At 39.2% G+C, this 21,947-nt stretch overlaps 1 protein-coding gene across 2 annotated transcripts; it reads left to right on the top strand.

The window, feature by feature from the left end:
- Positions 1 to 6,246: 6,246 nt before the first annotated feature.
- LOC129769236 (septin-2) lies at positions 6,247 to 20,732 on the top strand. Of its 2 annotated transcripts, none has more exons than XM_055771348.1 (4): positions 6,247 to 6,380; positions 18,493 to 18,750; positions 18,806 to 19,606; positions 19,664 to 20,732. In XM_055771348.1, exons 1-4 carry the CDS (start codon positions 6,351 to 6,353, stop codon positions 19,829 to 19,831), a joined length of 1,257 nt encoding a protein of 418 aa, XP_055627323.1. In that variant the 5' UTR covers positions 6,247 to 6,350; the 3' UTR covers positions 19,832 to 20,732. The 2 variants fall into 2 exon arrangements, with proteins under 2 accessions (XP_055627323.1, XP_055627324.1); XM_055771349.1 differs by lacking the exon at positions 6,247 to 6,380 and adding an exon at positions 6,415 to 6,604.
- Positions 20,733 to 21,947: the final 1,215 nt, after the last annotated feature.

The raw sequence follows: 21,947 nt of genomic DNA, 5'->3' as shown, positions 1-21,947 counted from the left end.
GGAAGCAAACTTGGTTGGAGATGCCTGGTGAAGGGTGCACGTCGTGGGTAAGGTACTCATGGTATAAAGACATAAAACTTGACTGAGGAGTCAGTTGGAGTAGATTTTCGAAGTTATCAATCACCAATGGATTCATGATCTTGCAACGGATGAGAAATCTGTAGGATAATTCTGTGAACCGAAGAGTAAGCGGGGGTACTCCTGCCAAAACTTCGAGACTCGTCGTATGTGTCGAATGCAAACACTCCATGGCTATACGCAAGCAACGATATTGTATTCTCTCCAGCTTGAGAATATGAATCCTGGCAGCTGATCGGAAGCAAAAACTGCCATATTCTAACACTGATAATATCGTTGTTTTGTACAACTGAATGAGGTCTCCTGGATGGGCACCCCACCATGTTCCGGTAATTGTTTGGAGAAAATTGATTCTTTGCTGGCATTTCTGTTTCAAATACGCAATGTGTCTCCCCCAGGTACACTTAGAATCAAAATATACACCCAGGTATTTGAAAAACATAGAGTGTTGGATCGTTTTGCCGGATAGGTGAAGCTGGAATTGGGCGGGTTCGTGCTTCCTAGAAAAAACGACCATTTCAGTTTTCTCCGTAGAGAATTCGATACCCAAATTGAGGGCCCACGTGAACAGATTGTTCAGGGTATCTTGCAACGACTTTTGCAGAACGACGGGATTAGTACCCGTGATGGAAATAACTCCATCGTCTGCAAGTTGTCTCAACGTGCAGTCTCTAGTTAGACAATCATCCATATCATTGACGTAAAAACTGTACAAGAGGGGGCTTAGGCAGGAGCCTTGTGGTAGGCCCATAAAACTGTAACGAGAAGATTTCGAGCTGCCATGAGAGAAAATCATGTGCTTTTCTGACAGTAAATTGTACAGGAAATTATTGAGAATTGGTGAAAGTCCACGATTATGAAGCTTCTCTGAGAGAATTTCCATGGAAACTGAATCAAATGCCCCTTTGATATCGAGAAAAACGGAAGCCATTTGTTCTTTGCGAGCAAATGCGATTTGGATTTCAGAAGATAGCAGCGCGAGACAATCATTTGTCCCTTTACCTCGGCGGAAGCCAAACTGCGTATTTGACAGCAAATTGTTCGTTTCGACCCACTTGTCCAAACGAAGTAGAATCATTTTCTCTAACAATTTACGAATACAGGATAACATTGAAATCGGCCTATACGAGTTGTGATCGCTAGCCGGCTTGTTGGGTTTCCGTATGGCTATCACTCTCACTTGTCTCCAGTCATGCGGGACAATATTCAGCTCCAGAAACTTGTTGAACAAGTTCAGCAAACGCTGTTTTGCCAAGTCGGTTAGATTTTTCAACAAGTTGAATTTAATCTTGTCCGACCCAGGAGCTGAATTGTTACATGAGAGGAGGGCAATTGAGAATTCTACCATCGAAAAATTCTCATAGTCGCATTGGAGCGGAATGTCGCGTACAACGTTTTGTGCAGGAACGGTGTCGGGACAAACCTTCCTTGCAAAGTTAAAAATCCAACGGTCAGAGTATTCCTCACTTTCGTTTGTATGGTTCCAGCCACGCATTTTCCTAGCCGTATTCCAAAGAGTGCTCATAGCGGTCTCCCTTGACAAACCATTGACGAACTTCCGCCAATATCCACGCTTTTTTGCTTTAATCAAACCTTTTAGTTTGGCTTCTAGAGCTTGGTACTTTAGAAACCATTCCACTAATCCAGTTTTCCTGAATTTTTTGAAAGCGGATGATTTTTCAAGGTAGACCTTTGAACACTCCCTGTCCCACCAAAGTGATGGAGGACGACGTCGGAAAGTGGTAGCCGGTACACGTTTCTTTTGAGCTTGAAGTGCGCTTTCGTAAATCAAACTCGATATAAAGTTATACTCTTCGAGTGGAGGAAGTTCATGCATTGAAACAATTGCTTCAGATATTATTTCCGCAAATGTTCTCCAGTCAATATTCTTCGTGAGGTCATACGAAATATTGACTGACTCACGAAAGCTTGATTCATTAGCGATCGATAAAATTATTGGTAGGTGATCACTACCGTGGGGATCTTGGATTACCTTCCACATGCAATCCAGGGATAACGAAGAAGAGCATAGAGATATGTCTAGCATGCTTGCCCGTGCAGGAGGGTTGGCTATTCTGGTTGCTTCCCCAGTATTCAAAACTGTCAATTTGAAGTTGTCGCACAGATCATAAATCAAAGTGGCACGGTTGTCATCGTAGAGTGATCCCCATGCTGTTCCATGGGAGTTGAAATCACCTAAGATTAACCGCGGCTCCAGCATTGCCTCGATAGTATCAAAGAACTGATGGCGACCTACCGTAGTTCTGGGAGGGATATATATCGAAGCAATGCAGAGGGCTTTGCCATTGATTTGTGTCTGGCAAGCAACAACTTCAATGCCTGTCATCGATGGGAGAGTGACTCTATAGAAGGAGTGACATTTTTTAACCCCCAATAGTACGCCACCAAACGAGTCATTTCGATCGAGGCGAATAATGTTGAAATCGTGGAAATTCAGCTCATCGACTGAAGAAAGCCATGTTTCACAGAGAGAAAATACATCACAGTTAGAGCTGTGAACTAAAAATTTAAACTGATCTAGTTTAGGAATGATGCTTCTGCAATTCCACTGTATTACAGTGGTCAAATCCTTGACCTCTTGCCCTGAATCAGGCATCGAGGGAAATGAACGCTGCCAAAAAACCACATTTTTCTTTCAAAAATGTTCTCACAATCGGAAGCAAACATAATACTATGCTTTTAAGAGGATCGTTTATATTTAAAGCATTTAAAATGTTGTCCACCAGGTCAGAAAGCGCAAGCAAGCCAGATTGTGGCTGTTGCCTCGACCGCGAAAAAGGAGCAGACGTGTTGGGTGCTGCTCCGGGAAGTGCTGAGGACCCCTGGTGCGTAGAAGAACCGCTTAAACCAGGAGGTACTTGCTTCGGTCTATTCTCAGCACGTTCGATTCGAGTTTTCATTCCAACTTGGGAAGTTTCGGTTTTCTTTCTGGGGAGTGATGGAAAAGAAGTAATTTTTCTTTTCCTGATGGCACCCTGCGATGTACCGGAACTTCCTGCATTGGGAGCGTCAGCAACAGGCTCGTCGTTCTGCAGAATGGAGTAGGGATTGTCCTGAGTCGTTGGAACGGGACTCTTAAGCATTTCTGCATAAGTCCGCTTGGAACGTTCTTTTAAGGAACGCTTGATTTTTTCCCCTCGTTGTATGTACACCGGGCATTGAGTAAGATCATGAGGAGTCCCGCCGCAATGAAGACACTTGCGCTCTTTCGGGCAAGGATTCTCATCATGGCTCTCTCCACAATCTGTGCAACGTTTTTTGTTGCAACAATAGGCGGCCGTGTGACCGAGTTGCATACATTTGTTGCATTTCATTACCCGGGGTACAAACAACCGAACAGGTAAACGAAGTGCACCTATTGCAACGTAGTTTGGAAGGGCGGAAGCCTCAAATGTCACACGAAAAGAGTTTGTCCGATTGAGAACTCTTTTGTCATTTTTAAGTGACACAGATTTCAGTCGATCGCATGCAAGAATCTTCACACTTTTAAGTGAAGAGTTCTTGAAGCGACCGACACCATCGAGTATCTCTTTTCGAGTCAAACCCTTTTCGTTTATTACACCGTCTATTTCAACGTTGCAACAGGGTACGTATACGCGATACTCGATCGCAAAGAGATCACAGCGCGTTATTTCATTCGCTTAGGTTCTGCTGGAGACGACAACTCGTAATTTGTCTGGCCCCATCCGAGTAATCTCGGTAACTTCGGAAAATTTCTGTGTCAACTCTTTTGAGATGCGAATGACGTTAAGAGGTTTGGATTTTCGTCTAAAGTATACGATAAATGGGCCTTTGGCGCCATCAGGGTATTCTTTTAGACGAAAATCCTGCTTCTCGTCTTTTTCCTCATCTTCAGAGCTTTCTATTTCGTACACAGAATTTTCCTCCTCATCTTCTGTTTCATCCTCCTGCTCTTCAGGAGGAGGTTCATTATCTGAGATATTCTTTGGCGTGGGTGGGGGATCCTCCCCGCCCTCTGCCATATTAATAAAAACGAAGAAGTAGACAACTGTTCAATATGAACAGAATATAATAATTTGGAAAATATAAATTAGTAAAAGAAATTATATTTCTTATATTATTGTTGAAAATTTTATTTATTTCAATTTTTGTTATTATGTGTAATTTGAAAATGAAAAAAGTTCCAATAAATGTTCAACGGTGATGTAAGAAATGAACACCCCTAATGCAAACGCTTGCCGATATGATAAACACAAAGATAAACAATGGTATAAATCGAGCACAGAAGCTATACAGAATGATGGAAGAGGTAAGAGGAAAATAAACTTCTACTTGCCCCGCTGCTGTGTAGCGTGTGTGATGATGTGACTTGCTGCCGGATTGTCTCGATAGCGCACCACTTTTTATGAGCTTTACTCGCTCGCAGCGCACCAGATGAAAAAATACACACTAGAAACGGATGTAAAAAAAACACCTGTATCGGATCAAATATAGGTTCGAAGCGAAGGTTAGGCGAAGGTTAGGCGAAGCACATGTAAGTTTGGAGAGTTTTGCCGCGAGTGAACGCAAGTGGTGGTTGCCAGATGATTTTCATAAATATCTTCACAATCGAACTCATCGAATGGAAATAAAGATTGAGTTGTTAAATTATTATTTTCGTATTGTTCGATGAATTATATAACTTTATTCTATGTTGCATAATGCATATAATGAAAACGGTACGTTAAGGGCTTTCCATTTACCATGTTCGCAAATAAAAACGATCTCACAATTCAAATGTTTACAAAATGAAGACATGTTATCATATCTGGCATCCTTGTGCTGGGTTGTTTACATGTGGAATGGAGTGGAATGAAACATCAAAAAAACGCGCGATCCAAAGCGATCAGTATGTCATAGCACGCGATGAGCTCAAATTCATCGCTCCTCACCGCATTGCACCGCACCGCGTTTACTATGTCCTCGGCCTAACAGTTTCACAAAGTTCATGTTAGTGCTGTTAACAATTTCGCGATAGTAGAAATACCGCATCTATATTTAAATCAAGAACAAGACGCAGATTGATATTAAATCCACTGCTGCTGCAAAGAAATTACGAACGTAAACAATAGATGTTTTCCCAACAAATGCTCTGCATGTATGTGTAACAAGAGCCCTATAGAATTTTGTATTAAATTAGACTTAAGAATGTCGACTTACGTAAATTAAGTTTCATTCCACCCCAGGATGAAGAAACTACCAATCAGCGAATTCTGTAATAGAACAATTCTCGCGTAACTTTTGAAAAGGTCCTGTGTAACATTTACGTCAACTCGAGAAAAATGAATCTGAAGATAGGAACTTTGTCCCGCGAATTGTTTTAAAATGAATCGATCTTTATCACTACTTTCACCACTAGCAGTTAAAATTACAACTGTAAAACCAATCGTAATTGTTGTTCTCTGATTCTAGTTTAAAGCTCAAGCCTCGTAGCGGAAATGTTACATTGGACGTTCTGTCTGACCATATTTGTACATTGGACAAATTACGTTCGATAACCATTTGAAAATAACTACTGAAAAACAATCCAAATACCTACACTTCGGGCTACAGGCAGATCATTATTGTTATCACTAGTTGAATTGCACTAAAAACGATAATAACATCCGAAAGAAACAAACGCTTAAAACGACCGAAGTACAACTTCGTGCTGTTTTCATTTCATCGTGACTTCGGACATAACGGGCGTCGGAGGAAGGCGCGTCCGAAGTAACAGTCGGGTACTTAAAATTCGTTTGTGTACATTGGTCATTTTTTGTATCTAAGATAAAAAGGTGAAGATGAGAGATACTTGAACGATGGTTTTTGCGATACATTCAATGATTGAAAACTAATAGTGTACACCTATTAACTCAATTTGTTTTCATTTGATACATAGGACCTGTTCAAAAGTTACGCGAGAATTCTTCGTCGAATTAACCAGCAGTTTTACACAATTTCGGATCCTTCCGTTATATTATACATGCATTATACTCAATCAATGAGTAAATCTCGGCAAAGCTTGTTATTTCCTAAATGCGGTACATTCAATGAAATCCTATTTATGAGAAAAAAAATTCGTGGATAGCTTTCAAGCCATTCGCATGCCGCTGCTGTCAAACTGTCAAACATGTAAATAACTCATGTACGAGTAGTTTAAAATAATCGTGTAACGAACTTTCAACGGGAGATTCACTCGCGTTCATCATTCAACAAACTCGATTTAAATTGCCGTATGTCTCATTTGAAGCCTCAGTCTAGAGTGAATCACTATGGCAGTCGCAGACGTTGAAGTGCTGAAGGTAAAATAAGTGAAATTATTCTGTTTTGTAAAATTTCATCTAGAAAGATTTTTGCGAATAACACTTGTAGTGAAATAGTTGCATAAAAAGCATAATCCAGTTTACGGTGCTGTAGTGAGTAGTGGATTCCAAAGATTTTGCTGGAGGCTAGCGGAACTCGAAAGGGCGTCACGGAGATTTTAGTTCGGAACAAAAGTTGGAGCAAAATGGGTGTGAAAGAGATGGTATAGTTGTGCATTCTAGAATTGAGATGAAAGCCCGGATACATTTTCGTTCATATGCGTTTTCTTGTTTACATGAAGTACTACTAACGCGTAGGGAGGCATTCGCCAGAACAAATGCATTTATTCATCCATTATTTGATCCCTTCGCTTTATGCATGCATTCCTCTTTGCTAGATAAACTGTCTATGGAGTACGTTCCGGAAAGAGTGAATTTTGTTATTAGTGGCTTTATTTATAGCAGATGTTACGTCTGCAATCAAACAAGCTCAGAGGAAATGTATCATTTTTGTCAGTCAATTTTGCATTAGTGAAGCAGAAGAAGGTGGAACCTGCGAACTGACCGCCGATTCGATTTTCACCAAAATTGATGTATGCATATTTTTTGATTAATTTCTTCCAACGAGATGCAAAATCTCACGCTGCGATTGAGATGTTTCCAGATCAAATTTGGAGTAGAAAGCAAAATGTATAACAACTTTTTCATGCAGGTAGTTTAATAAGTGGCGTGAGATTTTGTTGGGAAATTGTCTTCGATTTTGGCCGATGCTTAAATTGATTTGAATATGGCCAAGATAAAAATGTACATCTGTGCTACAAGCTTTAACATTTTAATTCTAATTATTCAGATGATACCATATTTTTGCTTTAACAAACAGATCTTATCGCATTTAGCTCGAAATATTACTATACCTGGAAATAGTATTTATGAATATTCACGTTTGATACATTTATTTCATTTCGGTACTATACACTACCTTTTCAGTCGCTTTTAAATATATTTTACCCAAAGAAGTTTTGCGTTGGGACATCGTTTGAAATACGGACACAAATGTTGAGACTAGCGCACCATGCAATTTGTTGAGCTAAGAAGCGAAATGCATAACGTGAATAGGTGTTAACAGTAATTACTAACAATAAAATCTTGTGCTTTGCTTTAAGAATAGTGGAGGTATATTGTAAACATAAATAATATATTCCTCCGAAGTGTTCCATTCTGTAAATTGCTAGCGCTTGTAATGCGGGCGCTACACGATTCGTCCAACGTTTCACTCGAATGTTGGACTCAAACATTTGACTCGATGAATCGACAAGTGTTGTGACGAATGTGCTGCTACACGGTAAAGTGAATGTTCGATTCAATGCAATCGGTTCAAACAATCGGCGAGTATTTGGATCGAATGTTTATTGTTTTTATTTACCATTAAAAACGTTAGGAAACTGGATGACAATGCGAGTATTGAAATTGCTGCCGTAGCAATTGTACTGATATCGGGCTGTAAATTAAAAATGGTTGAAATCAACATTATTAAACTGCAATATTTTGCCGAATATTTTGAATTTTATGAATCAATTTCATAGTTCCTTCATCTAAAATTTGTAAACAAACCAATCTGTCAAAGATAGATTCGGACGAATCGTGTAGCGGTGTATCGAATGTCGTCGAGTGTCGAATCAACGAATGACAAAAATCCTTTGACTCGTGCCACTCGTGTTGGAAGGTAATCCACAACGAACGGATTACCTTCCAACGCGAATATTCGACACTCGACATTGGAGGTTCGTAGCTCGTCAGTCGACTACACGATGCGTCGAATCATCGAGCGTCCAGCGTTCGAGGGTGTTCGTAGCATCGTGTAACGCTGGCTTAACAAAATGACTATCAAACTACGTTCTAAAAATGTCTTATATTTTCCATCATTACGAATGTATTTAAAATCGCGTTCAAGCGACACCGGTTTTTAGATGTGTGACTATCGCCTATTATATTATCCTATTTCAAAAATAGGCATTTTATTTAGCTTTTGAAAAAAATGTCGATTTGATTGGTCATTGAGAGCACTAATTTACACATTAATTGTGGATCTATTGATGAGCGACGTCAGGCCAATGACTAGTAGGTGAATATACCGGAGATACCATTTATATTACTCGAAAACGATCTTTTTCCTTTATTTAAGCTGGCTCAAGATAAACATGTGTCTAATTAGCCTATTATATTTCACGCGACCCTATTCGTTTTTATTGAAACTTGATACATGTGATACTGCTTTAAATTAAATTACATTATCATATGCCCAATTTAAATCACGACTGGTTTTTCAAAGGGGCGTATTCAAAATCATTGGTATTTCTATTGATTTTTCTAATGTCTCATTTAAATACAATGCTCGACAGAGTTGTAGGAAAATAAATGAACCATTTAGGTGGAATATCACCCTAATGCGAAACTAAAAAATAATACTCAAAAGTTGAAGGTTTTGAAGTTTTACTATAAAAGTTTTTAATACTAAATTCAATTTTTGAGTAAGTATTATAAAAGTGTATTTGTGTTGTTTTTCCTAAATAGTTAATTAATTTTCCAACAACTTTGTCAAACATACATCTGGATTTTGAGATTTTTTGAAAGAAAGATCAATGATTTTGAATACGCCCTAAAAATTAGTCGTAAATTAAATTGGTCATATAATCAAAATTGTGATTTTAGGTAAATTACATCATAAGTACCAAGTTTGGAAAAAATCGGAGAGGGTCGGGTCAGCGACCGACTGATTTGAGGTGGAATTGCTCTACTACTAATCAAAAAAATAACGCAAGTATTACCTACGTTGAGAAGGCAAAAGTTCCACTGGGAACGTTAGTGCCGGATTGTGTATTAATAATACAGATCCATGAATCTCGACCGGTGCTTCAATTCGAGAGAAGCTTCATACAATTTTGGATTACCAATGGGTTCGTGATTTCGCCCCTGATTAGAAAGCGAAAAGATAGTTCTCGAAACTGATCTTGCAATGGTAAATGGTCCTGTCAAGTGGACTTCAAGGCTCATGCTGTAAGTTGATAGCATTCACCCTGGAGCTGTATGTGAGTAACAATACTGTTTCTTCTCAAGTTATAAGATACAAATTTAAGCAGCATGCTCCAATTAATTTTTTGCAACCGTATAAGGTCTTAACAACGCGTAGAATTTGTTCTTTGTCGACATTTCTCATTCAGACGTGCTATATACCCCCCTCAATACTTTTAAAGTTGAGCCAGACTCATGGATATTTGAAACTGGTGGATTGAACATGGTTTTGTCAAATCATGTATAACGAGAGATGTCTTCAGCAAGAACGGAGTCAATACATACCTTTTTGTCAAAATCTAGGATCCATCGATCGAAATATTATATTTTTTATAATTTTTATTTTTGGCATAAACTTTGTCATGTTTTCAAAGAGTGTTCAAGAATGTTTTTAGTGACGAACCATTGCTTATCGCCGCCTGTAATTTTGTTTTAGTTCGAATCAGATTTTCGTTTTTCCATTTAGCCATTCTTAGGAAAAATTTTGAAAGCAGAGGAATGATCGAACTAGGATTGGGCAATCTTTATAAAAATATCGATCTCGACGAATCGGTTTTCTTGACGGCGTAGGGATCGATTCAATGATTAAATAGATTCTAAAGAATCGTACTTTGCCGAATCGATTTTTAAAAAATCGAAAGCATTTTTCCAATTTGTCTACTTATTTTCTATGAATCTCGTCTCTTCTTTAAACATGGAATAAAAATTTCATGATTATTTACAAATTTACAAAAAGTTTGTCTTAGATCGAAAAAAAAATAAAATCGATCTTCTGAACTTCGATCCAAGATCACCCAATCCTAGATCAAGCATATCTAAACATAATCATGATCCAAACGTTGAAATTGGGCCTGATCTCGAACGTCACTTCACGGTGAGAACGGAATGAAGTGTATATAACCTTGCATACAAATCATTTCGTTTTCACCGTGAAGTGACGTTCGTGATCAGGCCCATATGTTTATAAAATCTGTCAAGTGGCGAGAGCAGCCCTTACGATATATCGTCGTTCGGTACTAAAAGGGTTAAATTCAACGTACACTGAAAAAAAAATAATGTTAGATCGAAAAAATCGAAAGAAATCGATCTTCACAATTTTTTAGGGTACGAAGAATCGATCTAAAAAATCGAAAATCGAAATGGAAAAATTTTTTTTTTATTTTTTATTCGAGAGGTTTAAGCCTCCCGGCTGGTTCGTCTCTTTATCGACGGCATTGGCACAGGTTTTGATATCAAATAATTACACATAAAATTATTACATAAAAGTTGGACTTCAAATGAAACAAAAAAATAAACACATAAAAACCATTTTCAAAACATAACTTGTTCGTGGAGGCGATCTGGCGTAGCGGTAACATCCATACCTCTGACGCTAAGGGTCACGAGTTCAATTCTCACTTCCGACATTCTTCCGAAATGGAAGGTAAAAGTGACGAACCAGCCAAATGTGTTGAAAGTCACTATAATACAGAAATAAAAAAAACATAATTTGACAAAAAAAAACCCCGTTCATTTCCCCTTCATCGTGGAGGGGAACGAACAAGAATCTTCTTGACTGATGAATCGGATTTTGCCGAATCGATTTTTAAAAAATCGAAATCATTTTTCCAATTTGTCTACTTATTTTCTATGAGTCTCGTCTCTTCTTTAAACATGGAATAAAAATTTCATGATTATTTACAAATTTACAAAAAGTTTGTCTTAGATCGAAAAAAAAAATAAAATCGATCTTCTGAACTTCGATCCAAGATCACCCAATCCTAGATCAAGCATATCTAAACATAATCATGATCCAAACGTTGAAATTGGGCCTGATCTCGAACGTCACTTCACGGTGAAAACGGAATGAAGTGTATATAACCTTGCATACAAATCATTTCGTTTTCACCGTGAAGTGACGTTCGTGATCAGGCCCATATGTTTATAAAATCTGTCAAGTGGCGAGAGCAGCCCTTACGATATATCGTCGTTCGGTACTAAAAAGGTTAAAATCAACGTACACTGAAAAAAAAATAATGTTAGATCGAAAAAATCGAAAGAAATCGATCTTCACAATTTTTTAGGGTACGAAGAATCGATCTAAAAAATCGAAAATCGAAATGGAAAAAAACTTTTTTTTATTTTTTATTCGAGAGGTTTAAGCCTCCTGGCTGGCTCGTCTCTTTATCGACGGCATTGGCACAGGTTTTGATATCAAATAATTGCACATAAAATTATTACATAAAAGTTGGACTTCAAATGAAACAAAAAAATAAACACATAAAAACCATTTTCAAAACATAACTTGTTCGTGGAGGCGATCTGGCGTAGCGGTAACATCCATACCTCTGACGCTAAGGGTCACGAGTTCAATTCTCACTTCCGACATTCTTCCGAAATGGAAGGTAAAAGTGACGAACCAGCCAAATGTGTTGAAAGTCACTATAATACAGAAATAAAAAAAACATAATTTGACAAAAAAAAACCCGTTCATTTCCCCTTCATCGTGGAGGGGAACGAACAAGAATCTTTTTGACTGATCCATTGTTCAGAAACTTAATTTTGAGAAACAGTTCGGCATCTTTGAGGTCGCAGAAAATCGCTGCTACTCTCGCTAAATCGTCGCTCAAGACATCTCGTATACTCCCGCTAATTTCATGGAGATTTCGCAGATCGCTAGGTTATTCCACACATCAGCTAACGATTACCCTGCATACTCAAAATGTTTCGTTTCCAGTTCCGGGACCCTTGTTTTGAGTTTTCATCCTAGTGAGATACGTCATGATCATGAGGGAATGTTAACTAACCGAGAAAGAGGGGCCATCCGACGTTCAACTCGGTTGAAAGCACTGCGTCCTGGAGCATTTGTAGCAACGAATATTGCATCGAGTTTCAATTGATAAAAATGATGGATCGAAAATATCTATGACCTTTTTAAAACGAGGGTTCTTGTCTGGTTCTCCATCCACATTAATTATGAATTTTGGCTTGATTATTCCTTGATTCCGAATAATCTGGAATTGAGGGAGCTCGCACACCTTTTAACACTTTTGCGGTCGGAATTAATTTCCCTCGATCCTCTTATCCTTCCACGCTAATAATAATTTGTTTATACCGAGCACCGTTACCTATTGTTCATGGAAACTCCGTATACATTCGTGAAAAAGTTCTCTAAACAATAAAAATCATTCATGAAAAATTTAAAACTATTACATCGTTGAATAAAGTATTTAGTATGATTCCTTGCAGTGGTGACTGAGAGCAGACAAACGACCACAGAGGGTTAAAATCGAGCCCATGAGGAAATGCGCTCAGAGAACAGTGCTCCGCTGAACGAACTGCCACGTACATTGGACCACTGTATTGAACTATTTGAACATGACCAGGGTTTCGGATTCTGATGTATTTTTATTTTATTTCTGCACAATTTCCCACTTTCTTTTTATTTTCTTTCGGTTTACTCTTCTTCTTGGGTTGTTTCATTGATACTTATCTTAATGGATACCTTGATACACTTTTCAATCTCCTAAACTTCAATCTCCGGGAATGTTTCAATGATGATGATGTGTCTTGAATTACAGAGGTTTTAAACTGTTTTAGTTCATTCGCTTCTAGCATTGCGAAAGGTCAGTTGGGCGTCTCACCGTCGCCGACGATTGATTGCTAGCTGTTGGATCGTGAATGATATTTTAGCTGACTGATTTTTTTTATTATAGAGGCTTTAAACTTCAAAGTTTATTTTACAATTATTTAATAGTTTGTTTCCATTTTTATTGTAATAGTTCCGAAAAACAAGCCTAGTTCGTAACGATGCTTCTTATTCATATTCCTATACAGTGCAGATATAATGTAAGCAACTAAATGCTCACACTGAGGGTACAAACCATTCTCAAAGCGCCGAACCAATAACAATTTCAAATTGCTCCCAACCTCAGTATTTACATGCACTGTTGAATGCTCACTGTCTAGAGGAACACTGAAATATTGAACTTATTGAATATTCCAGTAGTTTTTTCAGTATCTCTAAACAAATTTACATCTCCAACGCTCCCAAGAATATAATCCCCAAATAATGCACAAATTATACTATGCAGCACATTACGTAAAACGGTAACTGAAAATCCGAACCGTAGTGACTGCGGAGACAATTCGATGCAGAACAAAATTTCACCTTTGGTTTCCAAGTTCCAGTTACGTAGTTATTCAAATTACACACCTCTGGGAAATACCTTCTTCAAATCCGGCTATTCCGACGTCAGTTTTAACCCGGAAACAATGCATGAGTTCGCGAAAATTGAATGGTCGATCGCAAAAAGTCACCAATAACACTCCAAAATTCGTATAAGAATTTCCGCGGCGATGAATAAAAAATCAATTAACTCCTATTATTTAGTATATTACTTTAGAATTCGGCTGACCAAATAGTTCAGGAATAAAGACACGTAAGCCAAAAAAAATATTTTAATATATATTTTTTTTGGAAAAATGATGTATGTTCACAAGGTCTGCCGAAAAGTACAGGGTTTTCCAACTTTAAATTCCGAAAGTAAATTGAAATAAAACACACTTAGAATTCGAATTTCGATGAAACTTTTATTTCAAATTAAAGTTTGGTTTATGCCATTATGTGTGAAATACAACATCATTCAAATGTCCACCTAGGGCTTCCTCGCACACCTTGATCCGGAACAGGTAATTATCGATGACTTTTCGGCACATATGGGACGGTATCTCGGTCATAACTTCACGAATGTTGTCTTTCAAATTTTCAAGATTTTGCGGAGAGTTGGCATAGACACGGTCTTTCGCATAACCCCACAAAAAAAAGTCTAGCGGGTTCAAATCGCATGATCTGGACGGCCAATTGGCATCACCAAAACGCGAAATTCTGTGTCCCTCAAATTTAGTTCGCAATATGGCCATGTTCGGTCGTGTTGTGTGGCACGTGGCGCCGTCCTGCTGAAACCACATGTCATCCGTATCCATATCTTCAATTTGTGGCAAAAAAAATCGGTTAACATGCGGCCATAGCGCTAACCATTCACAGTTACCGTCTCGCCATCCTCATTTTCAAAGAAATACGGCCCGATGACTCCACCAGACCATAATGCGCACCAAACAGTGAATTTTGGCGGATGCAATGGCCTCTGAACAATCACGTGTGGATTTTCTGAGCCCCATATACGGAAATTTTGGGTGTTCACATAGCCATCGAGCTCGAAATGTGCCTCATCGCTGAAGAAAATTTGATGCGAAAATTCAGCATTTTGTTGCTGTTGTTCGTTCACCCAATCGACGTATGCCCGACGCATTCCATGGTCACCACGCTCTAATTTTTGTACCAGTTGGACTTTATATTGGTGTAGGTGCAAGTCCAAATGCAAAATTCGCCACAATGATGTGTTTGACAAGCCCAATTGCTGAGCACGCCGTGGAATCCAAACATTCGGGTCATCCTCCACACTGGCAGCAACAGCAGCAATATTTTCGGCCGAACGCACACTACGACGATGCACAGGTTTCACAATATCCGCTACGGATCCAGTTTGTTCGAATTTACGCACTACATTAGCGATTGTGTGCTCTGTAGGCCGTCCATGACGACCAAAATCCGTCCGTAATGCCCGAAAAACATTTGCCGGTTTTTCATCATTTTTATAGTATAATTTAACAAAATTAACACGTTGCGCGATGCTAAAACAATCCATATTGTAAAAAGGCAGACATTCAACTAACGATATGACGCTATGGTTGACAGCTATGTCAAACGGTTGTCAGCGCAGGGCTGTATACTTTCGGAAGCCCGAAATGGAAAACCCTGTACTTTGTTGGACCCATATCAGTCGGGACTCAATCTTCTAACGTGGATCTTGAAAGGTAGACTGATTGATTTTTCACTCTGGATTTTTGACTTAGGACTACGTCTTTCATTTCTATACCGGGGTGTAAAATCAAAGTTTCGAAAACGAAAGCGTTACGCCGGAGACCGAGATTTTGAGCGTTAATAGCTCCTAAACAACTGAACGAAATGGTATGATAAACACTTCATTCGAAAGATAAAATGTCTACGCGTTATATACTTGTTACTTTTTGAACCAAAAACTTGTTTCAATAGTCTTAAAATTGCTTTCAAAACAGGCTATTGAAATCACCAATCGGTATATAAGCGAGCGGCGCTCGGAAATCCACTCAGTTCTAATTGAACAGCGATTGGAGCATGTTGTCGCTGTTGCGGTGAAGCTCTTTATTTATCATGAAAGCGCGGATGAACGGTGTCACCAAGAGCCTGTTTGTGCACCCTAGGCCAGAAGGGAATCTATCAGGAGGAGAGTGATGCCACAAACGGTTCCCTGGGAAGACATCGCTACACACACATACACGCGCGGCTATTAACAGGTGGTTATCGAGTTGGCATTAACCACTGGTGGGCTTCCAGTATCGAGGAAAATGTGGAAATATCTAATCGTTACTGAAAATAATCTGCCAGTTCCTCTGGGAATTTTCAAAATATATTCATGTGAAAGAGTTTAATTGAATGTTTTCTATCCATGTAACACTGTGACCAAATACATTTGGTTTTGTGGTTTTTCAATCAATCGCAATTAACAGGATAGCTTCAGAAGATTATTCTTCCCCATCAGTAGGATATTTCCGTATCCAATATTGTATGCGCCCGCAATCGATTATTGCTCAGTCGCCGAAAGCTCCGAGCTCAGAGAGTTCATTCCCTTCTAGTTTGCCTTCCAAATTGCCATCGTAAACCACACCTTCTCTCGATTCAATCACACACAAAAAGCATACTTAAGCGATATTCTGGTGGTGAGACACATTCATTTTTCGTGAGGACATCGACAAGACAACATCGTTGCCTAACGTGCTGGAGGAGGTGGACGGCGAAGGATCGACATATACACGCGCAGAACTCTTTCCGTTAGGATGCCATTCAGCATCGAGAAAGTTCCGGAAAGATCTAATCATTGCTGGAAAATAATCTGCCAGTTCCTTTGGGAATTTTCAAAATATATTCATGTGAAAGAGTTTATTTGAATGTTTTCTATCCATGTAACACTGTGACCAAATATGTTTCAATCAAGTGCTATTAACAGGTGGTTATCGAGTTGGCATTAACCACTGGTGGGCTTCCAGTATCGAGGAAAATGTGGAAATATCTAATCGTTGCTGGAAAATAATCTGCCAGTTCCCCTTGGAATTGAAAATTACATTCAAGCGAAAGAGTTTATTTTAATGTTTTCTATCTATAAAATATCCATATATTACATTTGGGTTTGTGATTTGTCAATCAAGTACAGTTAGCAGGTTAGCTTCTGAAGATTATTCTTCAGAACAAGGTTTTTCGTATCCTATATTGGATGCATAAAACCTTGTGCCTCCAACGTAACGCTCTCGTTTTCGAAGTCCCCAAAATATTCATTTATTCATTCATTCAGAATGGATTTAGATTCAACTTCGAACAAATGATCTCTAAATCAACGATAGTCCTACGTCACCCTTGCGGTTATACCATAGATATAACCCACTTCCTGTTTTTTCACGCGATTGATGAGATCGCGTAAAAAAGTGTAATTTTGAACTAATCGTGTATAAAAAGATAGCCCCGCCATCGTCGCGCACCTCTCCATACCATTCACAAAGTCATTCACCACTAGCCTCGAAAAAGGCCAATCTGCTACGCTCCTGGGCTGAAACACACTATCGTTCGCTCAGTGGGCGAAACCATTAAACCATGTGGCTACATTTTGAAAGGTTTTTCTTGTACGATTTTCGTGTTGGTAATTCTTGGAAGTGCACGTAGAGTCTAAATGCCCCATTGGAACTGCATGGTGGGAGGTGGGAGGAAAAGTGAATTATGTCTAGTAAATGAACTTCTAAGAATGATAATATATGATTGCTACAGATGTATGAATCATTTTGAATAATATAGAATGAAAACAGAATTGAACCAATTTTCGTTGTGGTTTGACGTTATTCCATCACTAAGAATTATTAAGTTACTGAGAGAACAATAGCGGGTTATTAGTTTATTTCGTAGCCGTAAACGACGTTTCAAAGAATTAAGAACTTTGTGTACTTTCATCTCGCATGGTTTTCTTGAAAAAAAAACCTATATTCAACAAAACAATGATTTCATGTCGAAGTAAACAATGCGACAAGGGGTAGCATATTAAGCTCTGCCAGGTTGAATACTATTTTACTTTCATAAACAAAATCGTGACTCGCGGAACTCAAACATGACCAAAATAAACAACATTTGAACGTTCATGGTATATCTGAATCTTCATACAATCGATTCTCAGCAGCGAAGGTGAAAGTAATTTCCTTCAGTGGTCAAGGAATTCGATATCACTTGCAAAAAGTTGACAAGAAGAGTGGGAAGGGAGGGTCAGTAGAACAGATATTGTTGCTTCGCTTCTCTTCCATTTTGAGCAGGTAAATGCAGTGAAATCATGGCAGGCACCAATTTCGTTTCGCTTCATTGGTTTCTATTTTCTTTTTCTGCTACCTCATATTGTGTTGTTGGCCCTTCCCATAAAAAAAGACTTGCAATTATGTGATTTGAATATTGATGGGTACACAGCTCTCGAATTCTCGAACCGAGAGCATTTCAGGTGACAATAGTGTCCCCCCTTTACTCCAAAACACTATGTTGCAGCATAGCTCTTATCAAATCATTCAATTTTCATTCAACAAGACGACAGCAAACTAACTGAATTTGTTTCATAAATAATGTATTTTTGCGTTCGCCCCTTCTGCTGTCCGATGTTTGCTGATGCGTAACCGTACTAAACAGACAAGTTGAACCGTCCAAAACTAGCCAGAGAGAGAGGATTTAATTCAAAAAGCCTAATAACAGACGCCGGTTCGTACATGCAATGTGTTACGATCAAAAACAGCGTGTTTAAACATACTCCCCAATCACTCGCTAAATTGCGTGGAACTTAATCCAACGGTAGACGGCGAGAGTGGAAACAGAAGCAACAACATTTTTGATCGAAGTGTCGTGTTATATAAAAATAAAGAAAAAATGTCTGTTGTTTGTTTTCAGAACGATTTACCGCGCAATCTGAAGCTGTCCGGCCATGTTGGGTTCGACAGCATGCCGGATCAGCTGGTCAGCAAGAGCGTCCAGAATGGGTTCGTGTTCAACATCCTGTGCATCGGTGAGACCGGTCTCGGCAAGTCCACCCTGATGGACTCGTTGTTCAACACGAACTTCGAATCCCAGCCGAGTCCACACTCGCTGCCCATCGTGAAACTGAAGGCGCACACCTACGAACTGCAGGAAAGCATGGTTCGATTGAAGGTGGGAGATAAACATCATTACAAAAGCATAAGCGTTGATCATCGTGTATTTTCAGCTGACAATCTGCGACACCGTTGGTTACGGCGATCAAATTAATAAAGATGATTCGTTCAAAGCCGTAGTGGACTATATCGATCAGCAATTCGAAACATTTTTGCAGGAGGAGCTTAAGATTAAGCGTTCCCTTTCCACATACCATGACAGTCGCACCCATGTTTGCCTCTACTTCATCTGTCCAACGGGACACGGTCTCAAGTCGTTGGATTTAGTATGTATGAAGAAACTGGATTCCAAAGTCAACATAATTCCAATTATTGCCAAAGCGGACACAATTTCCAAGACGGAATTGTCCAAGTTCAAAGCTAAAATTAACGAAGAGCTCCGTAACAATGGGGTTCAGATTTACCAATTTCCCACCGATGATGAATCGGTGGCGGAGATTAATTCGACAATGAATTCGCACATTCCGTTCGCTGTAGTGGGAAGCACAGATTTTGTTCGCGTTGGCAACAAGACGGTTCGTGCCCGTCAGTATCCATGGGGAACTGTCCAGGTGGAGAATGAGGCCCACTGCGATTTTGTGAAGCTGCGTGAAATGTTGATCCGCACCAATATGGAAGATATGCGTGAGAAGACCCACACGAAACACTACGAGCTGTACCGTCAGAAGCGACTCGAACAGATGGGCTTCACGGATGTGGATAGCGATAATAAGCCGGTATCTTTCCAGCAAACGTTCGAGGCTAAACGAAGCAATCATCTTGCGGAACTTCAGGCTAAGGAAGATGAGGTGCGACAAATGTTTGTTGTGCGCGTTAAGGAGAAGGAATCTGAACTAAAAGATAGTGAAAAAGAGGTGAGTAAGGCTAAAACTCGCATCTTGAACGTAATTTCATTGTTTTGTGATTTCCAGCTCCATGCCAAATTCGATAAATTGAAAAAAGACCATGCTGAGGACAAACGTAAACTGGAGGAATCCCGTAAGAAACTCGAGGAAGAGTTTGTCGAATTCAATAGACGTAAATCTCAGATGGCCGCTTCCCATCACACTCTCACTCTTGGTAAGAGTAAAAAGAAATGAAACATGTAGATATCCAGAAGTACGACGCCCTAGGCTTTAGACCGAGGGCGTTATTTTAATTCATCGCACTCTGCTATGCATCGTCAAACATTTCACTTGAAAATGTGAGATGAAACCACTGCTGCTGCTGCTTCATCGCGATTTCCAGACAGAGAGCCAATATTAGAGTTCCATATTTTTAATGGGCAGTCCAACTGACGCTAGAGAAAGCAAAATCAAATCGTTCGGTTTTATTGGATTCGTTCTCTCCAGTCCTTTATACAAGGTTTTTAAACTGTAGCCTCTCAAAATTTTGGCAAACACCTAGATCAAAACAAAATTAGCTGAATACAGAAACATTTCCGCTTTTGTAATTATTAATGGCACAGCTAAAACACACTGTCCAATCTCACCAAAGTTGTTCCAGGTGAAATTGTGTACATTCGTGTGATAAAATAATACATTTATGATTGTAGCTCAAGAGAAAACTTGGTTGGAATTAGGCGGATCATTTTAGGTACAATAGCAATAGTGATAGCTAAAATTGAAAATCCTGATCACCAGATGAATATAAATAGGTATCTCCAAAGTATAAACACTGCGCCCTCCAGCAGTAAGCACAACAGTAACTAACATATTCCACAGTTTACATCCAACTTACTGTCTGAGATAAGATCTTCTATATTTTAATGATTATTCCTTCGAGTATGACGTTTAGATTTTACGCAGTCCTAATTAGTTTCGAACAATATTATCGTACAAAATGAAGATTTCTAATTGTGTTTACGGAAGCGTATAGTTACGATTGTGTTAAACAAAAATTGCGCGCAGCATTATGGAAAAAACAATATTTTTCGATCGATAAAATATAGTAATTTAACATTAATTAATAGTCGTAATAAAATTTCCTTATACACTTTAACTGGTTCCATTGACTTGGGATAGAAATTCGAGAAATTCATTCTAAACAAAGGTGGGCCAAAGACAGATACCGATGACTTCTATTAAATAAGGAAGCTGAAATGAACAGATATCGAGCGCAAAACATCCGCAACCCACGGTTAATCCGGAAAGTGAAGTTAGACAGTTGGACTGGTTTTATGGAATCTATCAACGAGAACTAATCCTTTGCGGATCTGCGGATTAGAGTAAACGCGCTGAATGGAAAGAGAAGGTCACACAACTCCATTCTTCAAGTGGAGCGATCCGGCAATTACTTGGGACCAGGGCTCGGCATAGTCATAGTCAACTGAGGATAGTCAGCTGACTATCTGACTGACTATATCCGTATTCAGTTGGAGATGACTTTTGGCTTTTTCACGCAGTTTCTCCGTCAAAACGACTAAACAGTCACTCGGGCGTTTATTCGCTACCTCCCTCTACCGACTCGACTATATCATTTCATTCTTCCCAGTCAAATTCGGGACATCGAAGCTGCAACGCAATAAATAAACGGTTCCCGAAGTAAAAACTGATTTACTAAGCTTCACTCTATCACTACGTATTCGTTTTTTTATCAACTACAAAAGAATTCGAGAAAAAATAGCTTTTCCTCATACATTCATAATATCCGCTAGGTGGCGACAGCGTACCTTCTATGTCGCGAATTGTCTTAATTGCACTTTGAAGTGACTTCCCCCAAAACGAATTCGTTCCTCTCTCTTCCATGTATCACGTATGCATGCATCGATGTTTGAGTCCAGAAACTGTCCCTACTCGGACAGTCTGTCCTTCTCAGAACCTTTAACGTTATATGGAGTACACACCAACTTTCCGGATTTAGACATTCACCGCAGAAGGGCGGCCATATGGTGATATGCAGCTACGAGCATCAGGGGCCAAATACAGAGTCAAGGTATACAAAGACTGCATCTTTCGCCGAAAAACGTTAAAGATCTTTGGAGTGTTGATTGACCACAAACTTAGCTTCCTCCGCTATTTCGAGGAATTTAATACAAACTGTGCCACCCAGTTGAACCTGTTGAAAACTTTTAAACGCAACCGGACCAACAGAAATAATCGGAAATAATTCTTCTCTTTGTGTCGATGTAAATTGCTGCTAACAACATAGGGGCGTAGTGTACTTTCTCTTCTCTCCATGGACCGTACAACTCCATCTGCAATTGATTATTCTATC

Source organism: Toxorhynchites rutilus, chromosome 2, assembly GCF_029784135.1.
Source record: "Toxorhynchites rutilus septentrionalis strain SRP chromosome 2, ASM2978413v1, whole genome shotgun sequence".
NCBI lineage: Eukaryota > Metazoa > Arthropoda > Insecta > Diptera > Culicidae > Toxorhynchites > Toxorhynchites rutilus.
Note: the sequence above shows the minus strand (reverse complement) of the source record. Positions and strands in the feature narration are given on the sequence as shown.